The sequence below is a fragment of the Halichoerus grypus genome, chromosome 4, assembly GCF_964656455.1.
Source record: "Halichoerus grypus chromosome 4, mHalGry1.hap1.1, whole genome shotgun sequence".
Lineage (NCBI taxonomy): Eukaryota > Metazoa > Chordata > Mammalia > Carnivora > Phocidae > Halichoerus > Halichoerus grypus.
In genome coordinates, this window is record NC_135715.1 from 51,668,019 (window position 1) to 51,687,109 (window position 19,091).

The 19,091-nt window shown below is 47.8% G+C and overlaps 1 protein-coding gene and 1 long non-coding RNA gene across 3 annotated transcripts; one reads left to right on the plus strand and one right to left on the minus strand.

Moving 5' to 3' along the window:
- Nucleotides 1-817: 817 nt before the first annotated feature.
- On the minus strand, nt 818-3,268 carry LOC118552617 (uncharacterized). The gene is made up of 3 exons (XR_004925620.2): nt 3,140-3,268; nt 1,868-1,964; nt 818-1,056 (listed from the first exon to the last, which is right to left on the minus strand). It is a non-coding gene; the product is annotated as an uncharacterized LOC118552617 (long non-coding RNA).
- Nucleotides 3,269-4,941: 1,673 nt separating this feature from the next.
- Nucleotides 4,942-18,781, plus strand: RGCC (regulator of cell cycle). 2 transcript variants are annotated; one of them, XM_036119139.2, is made up of 5 exons: nt 4,942-5,206; nt 5,709-5,894; nt 14,505-14,612; nt 17,063-17,125; nt 18,400-18,781. In XM_036119139.2, exons 1-5 carry the CDS (start codon nt 5,158-5,160, stop codon nt 18,405-18,407), a joined length of 414 nt encoding a protein of 137 aa, XP_035975032.1. In that variant the 5' UTR covers nt 4,942-5,157; the 3' UTR covers nt 18,408-18,781. The 2 variants fall into 2 exon arrangements, with proteins under 2 accessions (XP_035975032.1, XP_035975024.1); XM_036119131.2 differs by lacking the exon at nt 4,942-5,206 and having other exon boundaries at nt 5,537-5,894.
- Nucleotides 18,782-19,091: the final 310 nt, after the last annotated feature.

The window sequence follows — 19,091 nt, forward strand, 5'->3', positions numbered from 1 at the left end:
CCTCTGACGACCACCCATATTCCTTGGCTTGTTGTCCCTTCCTCCATCTTCAAAGTCAGCAATGCTCTATCATCAACCATTCATTCTTTGTCACATCTCCCTCTGACCACAGCCAGGAAAGCTTCCCTGCTATTAAGGACTTGAGTGATTCCGAGTTATCTCCCCATCTCAAGGTCTTCAACCTTCATCACATAATGGTCATTTTGCCACGTGATTATGGGCATTTGGACCTGGACATATTTGAGGGGCTGTTATTCTGCCAACTGCAGGACCCTTGTAAGCATATTTCTAAGATTCCTCCATGTTGTTTGTGTCAGTCGTTTGTTCTTTCTATTGCTGAGCAGTATTCTGTTGTATGAACACATCACAGTTGTACATCGATTCTGTTGATGGATGTTTGGGTTATTACCAATGTTTGGCTACTATGAATAAAAATGCATTTTTAGATTGTTTTCTAGTTCTCTTGGGTAACGATGTAAGAGAACTGCTAGAATGCAGGGTAATCCCATGTTTGACTTTTCACATGTTTATCAGTCATTCATAGATCTTTTGTCAGGTGTGTGTTCAAGAATTTTGCCCATGTTTTGCTTTTACTAGGCTGCTTGCCTTTTTTTTTTTTTTTTAAAGATTTTATTTATTTATTTGAGAGAGAGAGAATGAGAGCGAGCGAGCACATGAGGGGGGGGAGGGTCAGAGGGAGAAGCAGACTCCCCGCCGAGCAGGGAGCCCGATATGGGACTCGATCCCGGGACTCCAGGATCATGACCTGAGCCGAAGGCAGTCGCTTAACCAACTGAGCCACCCAGGCGCCCTAGGCTGCTTGCCTTTTTATTATTAGTTTGTGGATGGTTTTTCTATGTTCTAAAAACAAATCCTTTGTCAGATACATGTATTGCAATATTGTCTTTCAGTCTGTGGCTTGTCTTTTTCTTTTTGTAATGGTGTCTCTGATGAACAAAAATTTTAAATTTTGATGAAGTCTGATTTCTCAAAAGAAGGTCGAGGAGAGACCTGGAGGTCAGAGTTTAATTTCACAGAGGAGGATTCCACAGGACTCTGAGGAGAAATGGTGAGGTGGTTAGGTGGATATTCAGGACAAGTTGTAAGGAGAGAGTGGTCAATGGTGTGAATGCAGAAGAGATGCCAATTAACACAAAGAACTAGTGTTAAAAATGTAAGAAGTTGCCCTGTTTCAAAATCATAAGCTGCCTCAAGTCTTTTTCTGGAAGGAGACCTGTGGGACCAAATGACCTTTTGGAACCAGAAATGTGTGTAAATCCCAGCGTGAGGCTGTATGGTTAATTTAGGTTCAGGGCTGGTGAAATACAAGGCTCCCCACCCCTCCTCAGTAAGGAACAAGGTCACACTTGAACTGTGAGCTCACTTATCATCTTTGTCAGTATGGCCATATGGCCGGGACCATAGGAGCCCCTGGAATAGGAAACGGAACAAGTCAAAAGGCTCAATGGACTACATGTTTAACCTTTGCCTTTTGTCTGGTTCTATAGCAGGAGGAACACAGCAGTGGACTCATGTAAGCAATACAAGATAGGTAGGAGCATGTTAACTGAAGCATTGTCTGCGACAGAGAAAGACTGGAAACAAGCCAAATGTCCATCAACTGGAGAGTGGATAAATAAACCCTTCTGTAGTTACTTAGTGGAATTCGATTTGGCAGATTCAGTGAATAAACTCGATCTGTGTGTATCAACATATGTAAAGACAATGTTGAGTGAAAACAAAGCATGTTGCAGCACTAAAGTAGTTATGTAAATTTTAAAACCACATAAAGCATTACTATACATTTTTTTACATAAACATACAAATATAATTTCAGTACAAAAACATAGACTAGGAGGGTACTCACCAAATTCCTGGTACTGGTTGTCTCTGGGGAGGGAGGGGGCGAGGGCTGGAAAGGACAACCAAGTGGATATTGACCTTGTCTGTATTGTTCTATTTCTCTTATTAAAAGAAGCACACGAAAAGGTGGTCAATTTAATTACTTATTAGGAAAATGTAAATTAAAGCCACAGGAAGAAGAAGGAGGAGAAGGAGAGGGAGGGGGAGGGAGTGGGGAAGGAGAGGGGTAAAGAGAAGAAGAATTGCAGTCAGGTACCAGACACAGTCACCAGAATGGCTAAAATTAACAAGTCTAACAATATCATATGTTGACACAAATATGGAGCAACTGGAATGCTCATACATTGCTGGGAGTGTAGATTCATTCGACCACTGTTGGTTTGAAAACCGTTTGTCAGTATTTTTGAAAGCTAAGCATATGCCTATCCCGTGATTCTGAAATGCCACTCCTAGGTATAAACCCAAGAGAAGTATGTGCCCCAAAAGAGATACACAAGGCTGTTCATGCAGCTTTGCTTATATTAGCCAATGACTAGAGATAATCAAACCAATTTGGTTATACTACTTCTAGATACATATCCTAGAGACTCTTTATCGTGTCCACCAGGGGACAGGCCCAAGAATACTCATTGCAGAGCCACTTACAGTAGCCACAGCAACAACACCAAAATAACAAAGCAGGTGTCCACCAGCAGGAGGATGGCTTAATACTGCAACAGTATAGATGAATCTCGAAGACATTATGTTAAGCAAAGAAAGCCAGATATGAAAGAACACATACAGTGTGATTTTGTTTAAGGGTTTTCAAATTAGAAAACCAATACCTGGTAACAGAATTCAGAATAGGGGTTACCATAAGGGTTACTAATGGGGTGTTATTGACTAGAAAATGGCATAGGGATCCTTCTGGGGTGCTGACAAAACACTGCATCTTGATCTGGTTGGTAATCACGCAGGTGTATACATAGGTAAAAATTTATCAAACTGTACTCTCAAGATCTGTGTACTTTACTGTATGCCAGTTTTGTCTCAAAAAATAGCCAAGGCAAAAATGACAATGTTAACATGTGTTAATTCTCAGTGTGGATACAGAGTACCATTACCTAATCCTCTATATTTTCCTGTATATTAAAATTTGTAATTAGGAAAGAGAGAGAGCAGTAGTCCTCCACAGCCAAAGTGACACCCATCCTGGAGGGGCCTTTTGCCCAGCCATGTCCCCCATGCTTGGGTGAGTTCCCTTACAAAGGAGTACAGATGACAACAACCAACCAACCTCTCCTAGTAGAGACAAGGCTATCTTCGTTGTCGCTCGCTCAGGAAATTGACACGGCTGCTAAAAAGTGGGGCTGTTCTGTAGGCTCTTCCGAAGATCAGCTTGGCTGATTCTTCAGCTGACAGGGACTCGGAGCCATCCTGCATGACCTGGGCTGGGGTGTCCACCACCCTGCATCCCAGCCCTGGATAAGAAGGCAGAACTGCATTTGGAAAGCAGCTCCCTGGCCTCAGTTTCCAGATTGGTTGCTGCTCCATTAGCCCAGGGCATCACCATTGGGTGCCATGCAAGTTAAAGAGCATGAGGAAGGAAAGGAGAGAAAAAAAAAGAATTTAAAAGGGAGGTGGGAAGGGTGCCTGGGTGGCTCAGTTGGTTGCCTTCATGATCCCAGGGTTCTGGGATCGAGCCCTGCTTAGGGTGCAGCCTGCTTCTCTCTCTCCCTCGGCCTGCCGCTCCCTCTGCTTGTGCTCTCTCTCTCTCTAATAAATAAATAAAATCTTAAAAAAAAAAAAAAAAAAAGGAGGTGGGGAAAATAAGGAAAAGAGATAAAATGAAAGATGCTTTGCCTTGTCCCTTCAAGAACCTGGGTGATCTGCTTTCCTACTTGGAGCCTTACAGTTCTTCACCTTACAGGTGGAGGAAGGGAGGGTGTGGTGAAGCCCAAAGTGGCTCTGAAACCAAACAGACCTGCCTTTCCATCACTGGAACTGGCCTGGCAACCTACTTAATCTCTGGTGCCTCAGTTTCCTCACCTGTGAAACTAGCAGTAATTCCACCTCTCAGGATTGCTGTATGGGCTGGAAATGGTGCATGCCAGAACCTGACCCAGGAGGCTCTTGATAACCAGGGTAAGGTGCCTCTCTTCCCTCCCAGGCCAGTTTTGTGGGTCAGAGACCCTGGCAGCCTTGTCCAATAGAACTTTCTGCGATGGTGGTCGTTGAGGGCTTAATATGTGTCTGGTGAGCCTGAGGGACTTGAGGTTTTCATTATATGCTATTTTAGTTGCCTTACATTTGCATAGCCACCTGTGGCTAGTGGCTGCCGCCTGGGGCAGTGCAAGGAGAGTCATTCTTGACCATGACTGGGTCCCTCGCGAGACGGCTGGGCAGGGTTGCCCATTGGTGCGGACACTGAAAGGCGCTGGGTATGCACCGCATCTACGCAGTAATTTCTTTCCCTGACAAAATCCCCTCCCGAATAAAGTCACGCAAGACCCCCTGGCGTGAAAGCCCAGGACTGAGTCAAATTCCGGGCTCTCGGATGGGAACAGTTAAGGCTTGTAACCGCGTGGACTCCACGAGTTCTGTCCCTCTCATCCTCTACCCTCTCCACTCCGTTTGCCCACAATCCGTAAGCCCCCTGGGGAAACGCGGTGGGGACGCGGGAGCCTCCCTCTGCGTGTGTGACACCCGTCTGGGCCTCCCAGGGCTACTTTATGCTTCGCAGCAAACTCTAGAGGCTCAGCACGTCCACGTCACAGATGAGGAAACTAAGGCTGGAGGAGGTAAAGGGCACGCGGCAGGAAGGGCGGGGGAGCTCCAGCCCAATCGTAAACTCTTTGGGGCTCTGGCGGCGGCAGAGACACTTCAGGGAGTCGGGTTGTCAGGGCGCGCGGGCGAAGTGGCGAGTAAATATTTGGGGCTGTAACCCGGGCTCCGGCAACTCACAGTCACTGCGGTTCCGCGGCGGGCGCGTGGCGGGGGCGGTGCCTGAGGGACAGGGGCGTCCCCGGCTCCTTGGCTGGCGCACAGCCGCCGGCCCCGCCCCGGCCCGCCTCCGCCCGCGGCTATAAGACGGCGGGGCTGGAGGGTGGCGGCGGCGGGAGAAAGAGCGGGCGTGCGCACCGTGCAGGAGGCGACGCGGCGCGAGCGCAGCCAGGCGAGCAAGACCCGCAGGGCGGGAGCGCGGGCAGCAGAGCGGGCCCCGCGCAGCTCCGGCCTCGGCGCGAGCGGCTGCACTGTCCCCGGGCTCAGCACCCCGCAGGACCCTCCGCCGTGCGCGCGGGGCCGAGCCCGCCCATGAAGCCGCCCGCCGCGCAGAGCAGCCCCGCGGCCGCCGCGGCGGCAGGTGAGTGCGAGACCCTTAAAGCCCTGGCCCTTCAGAAGAAAGGGGGTCCCGGGGCGTCCCCTTACCCGCCGGACCCTGCCCCTGGCGGGTTCGGGCGTCCTCCCCGCGCCGGGCTGGGGACACTTAACGGGCGCGTCCCGACCCAGTCTTCCCACCGCCACCCGTTCGCACGCGCCCCCGGGGGGACGAGCGTGGGGACGAGTACCCGAGAGCGCGTGGGAAAGTGTTCCGCTGCGTCGATTAGCTGGGTGACCTTTGGTCGGCACCCTCACACGGCGGAGGCTCAGTTTCCGTGTCTCTGAAATGGGCCGGATAATAGAACCGCTCCAGGGGCTGGTTGAGAGTATGCAAAGACAAGTAACGGGCAGCGACAGCGTGGCCGTCACTCGGCACGCGCGCCGTGAATGTTAGCTATCCTCGGGGATGGTGGCGGCCCCCTCCTGGCCCCGGGACGCGATGGCCGCCCCGCCCCGGCACCTGAGCCCGCCATCCCTGTCCCCAGCCCCGGCCCTGGACTCGGCGGCCGCCGGGGACCTGACGGATGCGCTGTGCGAGTTTGACGCGGTGCTGGCCGACTTCGCGTCGCCCTTCCACGAGCGCCACTTCCACTACGAGGAGCACCTGGAGCGCATGAAGCGGCGGAGCAGCGCTAGCGTGAGCGACAGCAGCGGCTTCAGCGACTCGGAGAGTAAGTGTGGCCCCAACGGGGAAAGTGCCGGAGCCCGGGGAACTCCCAGTAAGGAGCACTGGGGACTCGGGTCTCAGTGTGCTGATCTGTAAACCGAGGGGTGGGGCCCAGCGAAGTGAGCCCAAGGCACCGAGCCGTCCTAGGACGCCCGCGGCGGGGACAAGACCCCCGGGGCTGTCGCTCAGAGGCTCTTGGAGGGCCAGCTGGTCTACCTGCCGCCTGCAGGTCTCCAGAAGGCAGGGGGGTTTCAGCAGCTTGCCCTGACCCAGCCAGACGGGACTCCTGGGACCTAAGCCAGGCTTTCCCACAGTTAACCTCTCCTCCCGTCCCCTGCCCTTTTCTCTCTCTCTGCAGTCATTTTTTCAGAGTGTGTGGGGCAAGTGCCACAGGAATGGGGGTGGAGGGAGACATGGGAGGGCACAATGCTGAAAAATTTGTGACACCAGGAAAGGTTTCATAAGCTGCTGTTCTTGGGATTTTTGAAATAACTTCTTGCATTTTCTTCTGGCTCTGAGCTCCCAGACTTTCTGCTGCACTGCGTGCAGTTTTCAAAGACTCTCTGGCGCTGTGGAGTTCAAGTGTTTTAGAAAGGGCCCCTGTTTCTTCAGGCAGGTCCCACCACCGGGACTGCTGGCTTCCACACCGCCCCCCACCCCCGCTCAGGCTGGAGAGGGAGCCAGAGAGCAGATGGAAATAGAGGTGCCTCCTGGCCGCTTTTCTCATAACGGAGACTGACTACCCCTGGGTCTCTTTGTCTTAAACAACCTTGCAAGGAGTGAGACAGTTTTTTTCGAGGATCAAATGGTCTGTAAGGATTATAGACATCTGTTTAGGTGTCAAACAGCAAATTTGGTGACTTTTCAATATTATGTGATTGTTGTTTTTCAAATTCTGGATGACTTACTATTTTTCAAAGTGAACTTTTCTGAGTTATTCTTGAGACTTCATTCCCTAGATGGGTTACCAGCATGAATGTCACTCCCTTTGCTGCCCTTGACTCTGGAAGTGAAAGCAATGACACAGTGACCTCTTCTTGTGATTCTCTTCTTTTGAAATCTGAAGCTCTTCTTTGTTTCTGGGAAAAGACGCAGTCCCAGACCTCAACATGAGCTGTCCTCCTGCAAATGAATAAAGGCACTCGTCACCCTGTCCAGGGTTTGAGTCAGAAACCTGAGGTCCCTCTTGACTTTCCTTGGCAGCCCTGCCCAAGGGTTAGATTTAATTGCAGCTTTTGAGGTGAACAGGAATGGAATAGTGTGCTGTTAATTTTCTGTTTTGTATTTTTGGACTTTATGGGTAATGACTGGACCGCTTATTTTCAATTTCAAAGGGAAATCTAAAAACTTTTTAGATTTGTCTCAATATCTGTGGCCAAGCTTAAATATGTCTCCTTCTGCTGGGGCATGGAGCAAGTTATTCATCAAGTACCAGTTCTCTCCCCCACCGGAAAGAAAGCCGGGACAGTCTGTCCAGTGCCGTGCTATTGCAAAGAACAACTCCTTTCTAAACCACAGCCACAGTTGGCTAGAATATGGTCTGAGCTGGCCCATCATATGGGTGATTGCAGTTCCCTCGGGGTAGGATTTCAGATTGAGATCTGTTTTCAGAGGCCTCAACAAGAAGGCACTCAGAAACACATTCTTAATGATTTGGGGGGAGATATTTGGAATATTCTGTAGTTTCTCTTGGGGGGGGGTGGCGTGTGTGTGTGTGTGTGTGTGTGTGTGTGTGTTTTGCTTTCTGCTTTTGTTGTTAACTGTTACGTGGACCCTTAGTTTGGTGGCTAGAGGAGTAATGGGGATGGTATAAAGAAGACTCAGATGACAGTAGTCTTCCTTATAAGTGTGTAGTTTGTCCCCCATAAGACTGGTTAGAAATAGTGTTGGCAGAAGCAGCGTGTATCCAAATAGTAATTTCTTGAGGAAGCATAGTGTGCTTAACTGAACTGCCACCAAGAACTGAGCACAAACATTCATTAGACATATTTGTCTGTTCAGTGCTTTTCTGAGGAAGAGAATGTTTGAAAGAGGTGGATCCTGCTGAGATTTAGGCCACCAAAAGGGAGACCTACCAGGATAATGATAACAAGAGCAGCTCACTTTTACCAAGCCCTTACTAGGATTATTGTTATTATTTATTAGCTCTTACTAGTAGTGATCTCTTTGCTGTGCTTTAAATGTGTTATCTCATAGGACCTCTACCACAGTCCTATAAGATAGGCACTATTATCTCCATTTTTCTGATAAGAGAGCAGAACCACAGGGGCCCTCTCTTAAGACCTTGCTCTTGTCACCATGGATGGTTAGCTGGAATGGGAACCAGGTCCTCAGGAATAGACTTGAAGTCCCATTGGACCCGAATCACAATCAATAGTGGTTGTGTCTGCGGGTGTCTCTTCAAGGCAGTGGTCATGTGGCCAGGTCAGTGGGGTCCAGACTGAGTTCTGTCGGAGTCCTGGGCAATAGGTGGGCCTCAGTTTCTCTAGCTGTGAAATTGAAAGGATGCTATTTAGTAGTGCTAGTCGAAACATCCATAAGCTCATGATTAGGAAGAAAAAATTTGCTCTGTTTCATGCTTTCAAGAAAACATTAAAATGCATACGCCAGGCTCTATTACATAGATCAGATACATTTGAGCCAGTTACATATGAGCTATGAACCAGTAGTACCTTAATTCTCACTCTGCCTTCCACCTACTGCTCTATCACTCAGAAAACATACAGCCACCTTACAAGATTACTCAAGGCAGCAATTCTGTTTTTTGAAGAACCCTTCCTTGGGGGCGCCTGGGTGGCTCAGTCTGTTAAGCGTCGGACTCGATTTTAGCTCAGGTCATGATCTCAGGGTCGTGAGATTGGGCTCCGTGTGTGGGGCTCTGTGCCGAGCACGGAGCCTGCTTAAGATCCTCTCTCTCCCTCTCCCTCTGCCCCTACCCCTTCCTTCTCCAGGAAAAAAAAGAAAAAGAAAGAAAGAAAAAGAAAAAGGAAAAAAAAGAACCCTTCCTCTTCTCACTAAAATAAAAAAATTAGGGTTGCTTGCATCCAAAGAAGAAACAAACATTCCTTCCATCCAAAGAAGCAAATTACTTAGATAGAAGAATGTGCATTTAAAAAGAAATACTCCCTGTTCCCACTTACAGGGGGTCCTCCAGAGATGAGAAGAGAAATGAAAATTGCAAGGTAACGCCACATGATGGGTGGCATTCAAATGGGGGTTGATCAAAACAGGCTTGTTCCTTCCCCTAGACTTGGGTCCAACATGTCATCTCAGACACTTTGGTGGGAGCTGTTTTAACGTCGGCAGTAAAAGGGCAGTGTAATTAGGAGCTAGGGCAGTGTTGTTCAACCTTGATCCTTAGAGGTGCTCCAGAGGTTGCAAACTTCTTTGGTTTGAACTTAATTTAAAAAAAATATATACTGTTTTTCAGTATTTTCAAAACTGTAAATGCACACCATGATTCCTCAAATATGCTTAATGAAATTTTAACTCATGATTACAAAGTTTTAACCAATGTGTTAATTTGTTTCCACCGAATGATTTTATGCAAAGTTTATAATATTAACTTGAACTTTAAAAGGTGGTAGGAACTTCTCTCTTTGCTGTGTTGGGGTTTCGCACACCTTTTTCCTTTGAAGTGGGGGGGGGGGGTGGGGGGTGCGAGTGTTTTGCTACTTAACAGGAAGGATCCGAAGGCTCCTGTGTATGCGAGGGATGTTGTGATATTGTAGAGCCGTTTTAGGGAATGAGGAACTGGCTTCTTTAGCATGTGCAAGACCAGAAAATTTGTCTATCTTTGCTTAGAGTCTTCCAGCTCGCGCACCTGCTGGACCTGGGTGCCAGCATGACAGGTAGCGTATTGGCTGATCTGGCATAGGAGCTCCAGAGACTGGAATCCGAACTTGTTCAAGCCAGGAGAGAATGCCAAGTTAGGAGCCCCCAGGGTGCCCTGGCACGGTGGTAGGGGTTCCAGGTGGGGGGCGGGGCTCACTCTGACGGAGACCTGGAGAGGTGTCGAGAGGGGCCGAGCAGTGCCAGAAGGGAAGCTGGGGTGATAGTCTTGAAAGGAGATTCACGCCCCGCCCCCGCACGCCCCCCCCCCCCCATTCCCTGTGGTAAAAGGGAAACAGGTCCAAGGCTTTCTTTTTCCCAGTTAATTACTATAGTTTGCTTGTCTTCAACGTGTGGGATTGTTCTATATTTACAGGAGCTCTGGGCAAGGTTTACCGTCTGTGGCTTTCTTTCCCTCTGGAGTAGCACATGTCGGCGCTAACCCTAAATTACCTTTCTCCCCACCCCCCAGCTCAAAAAGCACAACTACCTTTCAAACAAGCTTCTGTTTTTACAGCTGAGTTTCTCAAGCTGTGTTGGTGAGCACTAAAGTTGGATGTTTGTATATTGAATATGCTGACATTTCTTGAGCTGGTGTCTTAGAAAACTTGGTCCCTGAGCTCGAGGTTCCTGGCTTCGGCTCGCCAAGTTGACTTGCCAAGGACGTTTCTGATGGGGCTTTGAGATGCCCATGAGATGGGGCTTTAGAGCTGATTGAAGTAGACGCTGTGGAGCCCTGAAATATCTAGTCTTATCACCTGCCAAGGTTCCCCAAATCATCACCGTATGTGCCCCTGGAACCCCTGTTAATAACAGCACCTGATATTGGGGCGGGGCGGTCATACATTAAAACGCTATCAGCCAGCAACACGTTGCTGTCATTTTATCAGACTGACTGGCCGTTGTTTTGCAAGGGATAGAGTTCCAGAGGAGTGAGAAGAACAGGAAGTCAAGCTTTCCTTACCTTCTCATCTACCACAATGCCTTCCATGAGATCTTCACGGAGGGTGCTTAATAAAAGTCCGTGGAGTGAAACCTTATTGGATAAAAGGAAGCGAGGTCTAGAGCTTGGGCTCCCCCTGTGTTGGTGGCTTGTTTTAGGGAGGTTTCTTCTCAGGTGCCTCCGAAGATAAGCTTCTCTTAATTGAGAGTTTTGCTACTCTCTGAGGGAGTGGAGGAAGCCCGGCCCCAGAATCTTGATGGTTACTATTCTCTGTGGCGACCTCTCCTCTCCTGGACATGTCATCCTCCATTTCACCAGGAACTTTAGAATAAAATCATGAAAACCGTAGGAATCGTACATGGAGTGCCTCGTTACTATTCCCCTTCTGCTGCAGAGGAAACTGAGGCTCAGAGGTGAAGTGATTTTCACAGGGTCACACAGCTGTCACGGCCTCCCATCCTGAACGTCTCTACCGTGGCAGCTTCTGCTGGGCTTCCTAGTAGCTTTGGGCTTCTGGAAGTTGCTTTCTTCATGAATGACGTGTGTACAGTATTACCACGGGGTGGAACTAAACTGGGGGCAGGTTTGGCTCAAGGATGCTGGGGGTTCATTTCCTGTTGATGGTTGAATATTTTGGAGCCTGGAGTCAGGTCTGGCTCAGATTGTGCGCTGAAACTCATGGAGAGAGAGAGGAATCGAGGTGTGGCAATGTGCTGGTGTGACATGCGCGCGCGTGCGTGTGTGTGTGTGTGGTTGGGGAGGTGTAAGGGGAGAGGGGAAATGGGGAAGGGAGCACTTGCTATGTTGACATGCCTGTGTGTGTGTGTTTATATATAGATACTGTAAGCTAGTATTTTTTTCTCTCCCTCCCTCATTGGGGGAGTAGCATGAGTTCATTAGCTGTAGGAGAAACTTCTGATTATTTTAAGTTTGGTTTGCAACCGAATTTATTAGGCAAGTAACAGCCGGTTTGTCTATATATTTTCTAAGTTTGAGGAAAATACTTGGATCAAAAAGGCATTTTCACACCAGGCTTTAAAGGCCAAGAGGTCCACTGTGGCAATGTCCTGGTCCTATGACTCATTCTCTACAGAGTTTCAAAACCACCTGAGTGACCCAGAGTTTTTCCTGAGTCCTCATTTTGCAATAGCCTTTTCCATGTTGACATCATTTCTTCCCTGAAAACTCAATGACATTAGTTTACTTGTCTGTGAGGAAAAACAAATTGTGTGTGCGTGTCCCCCCCACCCCCGCCCCTGCCTCCTCCAAAGGATGAGTATATGTGGCTGGAAAATTGTTGAGTTGGAACAGAAGAGAGATGAAGTCCAAAGTCAAGGCAAGGGCTGGTAGTGCAGGGCAGGGTGGAGTGAGGTGTGATGGCAAAACTGGATCTCAAGGACCGACTGCTTTTGGGAGATAGAGACCAGAGGTGTGGCCACTGAAGTCTGGGCCAGCAAGTCTCTGGGCTGGGCACTCTGGGCCAGGGATGGGGGCGATGCTCTCTAGTGTCCTTCGGAACCAAGATTATGTGCCAAATGCCTCATATTCCTTCCTTCCGGCTCAGGGGTCTGGGCACGAGGTCGGCCTCCCCGGGGGCCCTCTGTGGTTTCCCTGCCTCTAAGTCTTACCTCATCTTTTCCCTACAAGTTTCTCAGGTTCTATTTGTGGAAGTTCTCCTCCCTGTTATGGGGTGACAAACGGTAATGCTCTGCTGTAGGTCTGCAGCAGCTGTGACCACTTTCTGGTATGGAAGGGAAAGGCTTTCCCTTGAGAAAATCCAGACTGCTCTAGAGGTAGGCTCAGCTGACAAAGGCAGAAAGGCTTCCCCAGCTGAGTTCCACGGAGTGCAAGTGTCCTGAGAAATACTAACTTGCTGCCATGAAAATTGTGTCCCATAGTTAAATTTGAGAAATAAGGCCAAGCTGGTTTATCATAAGACTTCTCAGGGACCTTAAAGTGGGAAGACACAGGAGGAATCTTGAGGGGTGCTCAGTGTTTCTCAAACTTAGTTGATTACATGGTTCTTCTTTCCCAGGGACCAGTGTTCTGAGGAATATATTTTTGGGGAAATACAAGAATGAGGTTTGGTATTTTGGATCTTAGTAGGTGTTCATCATCAAAGCCCTGAAAAGTGACTGTGGTCCTTTTAGGTGACCTGGGCTGGACCTCTGAAGGGAGAAAAAATCGGGAAGGTTGGGCATGTTTGGAAGAGTGGACAAGATGAGTGTGTAGGTCAGAAAGACAAGATGGCGCTGGGGCCACCTGGTCAGAGGAGGGTGGGAGGAAAGGAAGCTGGCCTGAGACACGTGCCTGAGAACTTGAAGCAGCCTTTTTAGGGATGAAGCTGAATTCTTTTGGGATGAGAAACCTCTGGTGGTGAAAACCCTTTTTATTCTGAGTATATCTATATTCTGAGTATACCTGCAACTTAATTCAGGTTCACTTTAAGTTATGGAGACCAAAGAAAGATGTTTTTGTCTCCTCCTGAGTTGGACGTCCCTGGATTGAAGTGGTGAATCCCAAAGAAGAGTAGAGTCCTGGCCAGGCCCTCTTGATTCAGCTGCCCTCTCTCACCTGAAGAGCCTTTCCAGAGCTCATCTCTGCCACAACCATGGCTGGCTTTGTGTTTTGTTTTAACCAGGAAGGCTGTTACTTTGTGACCTCACAGGCCACATCCTGCTTCGGCGGGCTGCTCTGCCTTTGAGCCCTTTGAGTGGGTGCAGCTCAGCCACCAGCTCCCTTCTTGTGTCACGGCCACATGGCTGGGCTGGCCGTGGGTTGGTTTCCTCCTTCTTGGCAGGGTCTAGAGAAGTAGACTCTCAGAACTTAAGAGCTAGAAGGGACTTGAAGGATTATGAAGCCTTCCCATTTTATTGGTGGCTAAGCTGAGGCTCACAGATACTGTCTTGCTCAAGGGCGCCTGAGTCCCTAAGTAGCTGAGCTGGTTCCCTTGACTCCCAGTGCAGCCCTGCTCCTGGGACCTTGCCTTGCTCTTGCCCTGGTCTTTGGAGGTATGACAATAGAGGGAGCCACAAAATCACTCAAAGTGTCTGTAATTGACAACCTCTAGAAGAAGTATTTATCTCTGACCCTCTAGCTTATCCTTAGGGTATAGGTTCTCAGGAGAACCATGACAAAGACTCTCTTGAGCAGTCAGGGAGGATTATTATTATTCTTTTTTAAACATTTCTTCAAAAGATGTATTTATTTATTTTAGAGAGAGAGCAAAAGAGGGGGGGAGGGGTGGAGGGAGAGAGAGAATCTCAAGTGGACTCCCCGCTGAGCATGGAGCCCGGCACAGGGGCTCGATCTCACAACCCTGAGATCACGACCTGAGCTGAAATCAAGAGTCAGTTGCTTAACCGACTGAGCCACCCAGGCGCTCCCAGGAGGGAGGATTATTAACTAATGGGATCCAACCTTGTATTTGTATTTTAGGGAATTCAGAGGGCAGAAGGGACATTTTTTAAGAAAGAGGATTCTTTAGGTCTAAAATCCCAAACAGCCCGAGTCAGCCAAGCATGGGCTTGGTTGTCATTAGACACCTGGACAGTGGGCTCCTCTGTGTTGCAAAGGAAGCTGACCTGGTCATGAGCATCCTATCTCGCTCTCCATTTGTTAGAGAAGCAAGGCCCCTGGTGTGCGTGACACACACACACACACACACACACACACACAGGCACACTCCCCTGCCTCAAATCATTTCGGGGGCATAAATATAAAATCTGGAAATCAACCTGTTTTCTTTACAACTTTGCTCCTTTGGGAGAGGAGCTGTTGGTTATCAATAGATGTGGCCTGAAAACCACCTTGAATGAGTTACTTTTTCTTTCCTGAAAGGTGCAGATTCACTCTATAGGAACAGCTTCAGCTTCAGTGATGAGAAACTGAATTCTCCAACAGATTCCGCTCCGGCTCTGCTCTCCCCAGCTGGCACTCCTCGGAAAGGTAGGCTCATTAGCTGGGGTGGGAGCTTTTTGGCTTCCTTACTGCCTTCCCCCCTCTGCCTCTCCTCTCCTCCCCCTTATCCCTGACCAATCTTCCCCAAACGTGTGAAACAAATAGAACTAACATCCTCACACGGGACAGTGTGAAGTACAATTTGTTCTTTTTCAAGATTCTGATCAGTGTGAAAATGAATCAGATAAATGGGGGGTGGGGAAAAGAACCCAAATTCACAGGGAGAGAGAAAACCTATATTCTCCAGCCTCTGTTTTCTCTCACGTGGTGTAATCAAGACTGCCAAATGACAGTGCTCTCTCCCGGACTGGTTGGTTCTAGAATTGAAAACTCAGCAGCAGTTAGGCTTTGCAGAAAGCGGGATTCTTTTCTTTTCTTTTTTTTTTTTTTTAAAGATTTTATTTATTTATTTGACAGAGAAAGAGACAGCGAGAGAGGGAACACAAGCAGGGGGAGTGGGAGAGGGAGAAGCAGGCCTCCCGCTGAGCAGGGAGCCCGATGCGGGGCTCGATCCCAGGACCCGGGGATCATGACCTGAGCCGAAGGCAGACGCTTAACGACTGAGCCACCCAGGCGCCCAAGTGGGATTTTTTTCTTAACTAGTTGACCAAGGCTTTCAGATTACCAATTTAACAATTAAATGGGGTCATCCTCATGAGACAAGCAATAATCTAACATGATTAAAATAGCAGCCCCAGCCTGGCTCTACTGTGGTATTAATAGACCTAAAAAAAGTTTTTAAAGATGCATGAGCGGTTTCTTATTTTTTGGAACTTGTCAAGTGTCTCCAGCTAGAGAGCTGAATGTTCTGTTATATTGGACAAGTGCCCTTTTGAAAACAAAAGGAGTTTTTTTCCTCAAGAAACATTATACTGCTGAAAATAGTTGCAGAATGCAATAAAAATGGAACACAGTTAAGAAAGAAAGAAATATGAAGATTCTATTACTTTTCTCACTCCTGGCATTAGGAGGAATTTCCCTCTTTTTCAAAAGAGTGATTTTTAAATTCTCCTCTCAACTGAGCAGTGTTAGCACCAGCCAGTGGGATCTCTGCCATTGTCCAGCTCCTTGTGGGTAAAACGGAGCTATTGAATTCAGAGAGACAGAGCAGTCTAGGAAGTGGCTTCAAACGTGCCCAGATTTGCTACCTGATCCTCCAGAGATAGGAATTAAAGACAGAGAAAAAGCTCTAGTGGCAAATTAACTTTAAAAGCTAAGAACAGGGGTGCCTGGGTGGCTCAGTCATTAAGCGTCTGCCTTCGGCTCAGGTCATCGTCCCAGGGTCCTGGGATCGAGCCCCACATCGGGCTCCCTGCTCAGCGGGAACCCTGCTTTTCCCTCTCCCACTCCCTCTGTTTGTGTTCCCTCTCTCACTGTGTCTCTCTCTGTCAAATAAATAAATAAAATCTTTAAAAAAAATAAAAAATAAAAGCTAAGAACAAGGAGCTATTTCTAGCCAGCAAGGGTTAATTAATAAAACTATCCAGGAATGCATTTCAGAGAAGGCATGAATGATGAGCTCTACAGGGAAGCGTGTATATCTCAGGATACAGAGGGAACAAAAGCAAGATAAGGACCTGTTGCCTCGTGCTGCCACCTGGATGGGATGGGGCTGTCCCGGACCCGGAAGCCTCACGTCGCCTTCCCCGTACCATTTTGACAAAGCACGGTGGCTTTTCGTTAACATTTCATCCTGGAGGGACTCAGAGCGGCAGTGTTGCCCTGGGGTGATAGCACAAACAAGAGCGGGTCAGAGGTGAGGCAGAGCAGGCAGGTGACTCTGGGTGTCCGCTCTGCACAGTGCCATGCTTACTGAATATTTTTTGATAGATAACTCATATCCTACATAATCAAAAAATCAAAACTTTATTTTTTAGAAAACTTTTTTTTAAAGATTAAAAAAAATTTTTTTATTTATTTTAGGGAGAGTGAGCCAGAGAGAGAGGGAGAGACAGCACAAGTGGGTGGGAGAGGCAGAGGGAGAGGGAGAAGCAGGCTCCCCACTGAGCAAGGAACCCAATGTGGGACTCGATCCCAGGACCCTGGGATCATGACCTGAGCTGAAGGCAGACGCTTAACCGACTGAGCCACCCTGGCGCCCCAAAATCAAAACTTTTATCTTCTCCCCTAGCCCCTCACTCCCCCTGCCCTTTTAAGGTAGTGAAGGGAGATTCTCCTTCCAGGTTGTTGGGGTGGGGGTGGCCGGAGGACTGATGAACTGAAAAAACAAGAAGGAGACTTTTAGGTGAATCTTCAGAATCAGTGTCTGAATTGACTGTAAGAAACACCAGAGCAGACACTGAGGGTTGGTATAGGACACTTGAAAATAATGTCTCTGTAGATGCAGGGATGCGAAATGGGGTCACATAATCCTGGGAACCAAGGGCGGCATGAGCTGTCGTTGATATGGAAACTGAAGCTCGATTCTTGTTTTTCAGCCAAACTAGGAGACACGAAAGAGCTAGAAGACTTTATTGCTGATCTTGACAGAACATTAGCAAGTGAGTACATGCCTGGTATTTAAAAAAAAAAAAAAAAATCAAACAGAAAACCAACCAACACTGCTGATAAAGTACCATAATATTTACCAGCTTGCATGGGGGCAGGAAGTTACATCATCAGGCTTCTTTAGGTTCCAAAACAGAACCCTAGTGGCTCAGAAAGAAATTCTGAGGATAATCTTGCGTTCATGTAGATCGTGTGTCTTTCCAAAGGGTGAGAACGGGCCACCAGCAAACAATGACATTTTGTTTGAGAAATGCAGAGCAGTTGTTAGAGCAAGATGGGAATTTTACCACCACGATGGCCCAGCAGGCTTTTCAGAGGAGAAATGAGCCAACTGACCACAAAAGCAACATGCTAACAAGCCAGACGGTTCCATCCCATGGGCCAGGGAAGTCCTCCCAGGTTAGATCCAGGGGCTTGGGGAGGTCTGACTTCTAGAGGGTCCCAAAAGAAAGAATTGGCCTCGGGAGACCCTGTAACCAAAGGCCCACGCCAATTAGTGAAAGACCTGGGTTAAGTACACACTACCTTGTTTACCATTTGGCAGTTGCACTAATGGTACCCCTTTTGTGTGACCGAAAATGTGGGGAACTGAAGATATCAGACCGTAACTACAGTGTCGGGAGGGGAGGGGCCTCCAGAAGATGGGGCCCTGAGATTCAGTCTACCCACCGTGTTTCAAAAGGAAAGGATTGCAAGAACCAGAAGGATCAGCTAGAGCTTCCGGGGTAAAAGTTTCAGCAACTCTACTCTTGGCAATCACAGCGCAGAAGAATTTTGTCCTAGCCCCTTAATTTTTCAACGAAAGAGTTGATTTTCCCTAAGAAATATTTTATGCTATACTCTGCTAAACAGCCAGGTCAAACCTGAAAAATGAGATCCAAAGCTGGTTATTTAAAAATGACTCTGTTCCCAACACTGAGACCTAACTATCAGGTGGAAAGTCCTTGTGTATTTTCTATTTATTGGAGAATTTTATGGCCCATTCTCTTCCATGCGGTACCGTCCCACATCAGAAGACCAAGGCCTGTTTCGACAGAGATTATGGTAATTACAGCACAATTTGTATGAGACCCATCCATGTAACAAGCCTGCCTACTTCATGGAAATTGCAGCTGGCCGCCCAGTTGCACCAGTTAATCAGACATAGATGACGTGGGAAGCCTGCCGTTACGTTTGGTGCTTTCATGCCTGTGATGGTGTCATCTGGTTAAACAGAGGCGCTGGAAACTTCTGTGAGTGGATAACCTTATTGATCTCTTCTTCACAGGCATGTGAAACAAGGAGAAGCTCTGGGTCCTTTCATCATGAGGGAGAAGCTTCGGAAAGCTCCAAGGACCTGGTAAAATGAGAGCAGACAGAGATGAGCGCTCACCTGCCACCAGGCCATTCTCAGGCTTGTCCTAACACCAGCCTTTGAGATCATCTCTGGGCAATTTAGCCAGTGACACTGACTTGGTTTACCAGCTTGCAGCGTATTAGAACAGATGATCCACGCTAATATTCTATTTTCTCTCAAAACCTAGCTTTCCCGTAATTTAAAGTGCTTTTGTGAACATATTTGTAATTAATTATATATAGTTGGAAATAGTAATATGCTTTTCCCAGTATAATATATTTTTGTATGCAAATAAAATTTGAACTAGAGTCTGTATTTTTGTTAACTTCTTTTTTTTCCCCTTTATTTCTTTCAGTGTATTCCCAGTCAAATAATATTCTGGTGGGAATAACACACCTCTTGACATCTAACAAGGGCCTTGGGTGCTGCCACGTTGCTCTAGACAGTAGGCTGGTGAATTTAAGGGTCACTTTGAAGCTGCTTCAGTACTCCAGAGGGGAAATGTTGGCATATGATTCGTGGGAAATTTTAATTTGAGGATTGTAGAGTTTTTTAGTGAGGTATAGTTGACATACAATATTACATTAGTTCCAGGCGTACAGCATAGTGATCTGTGCATTAGC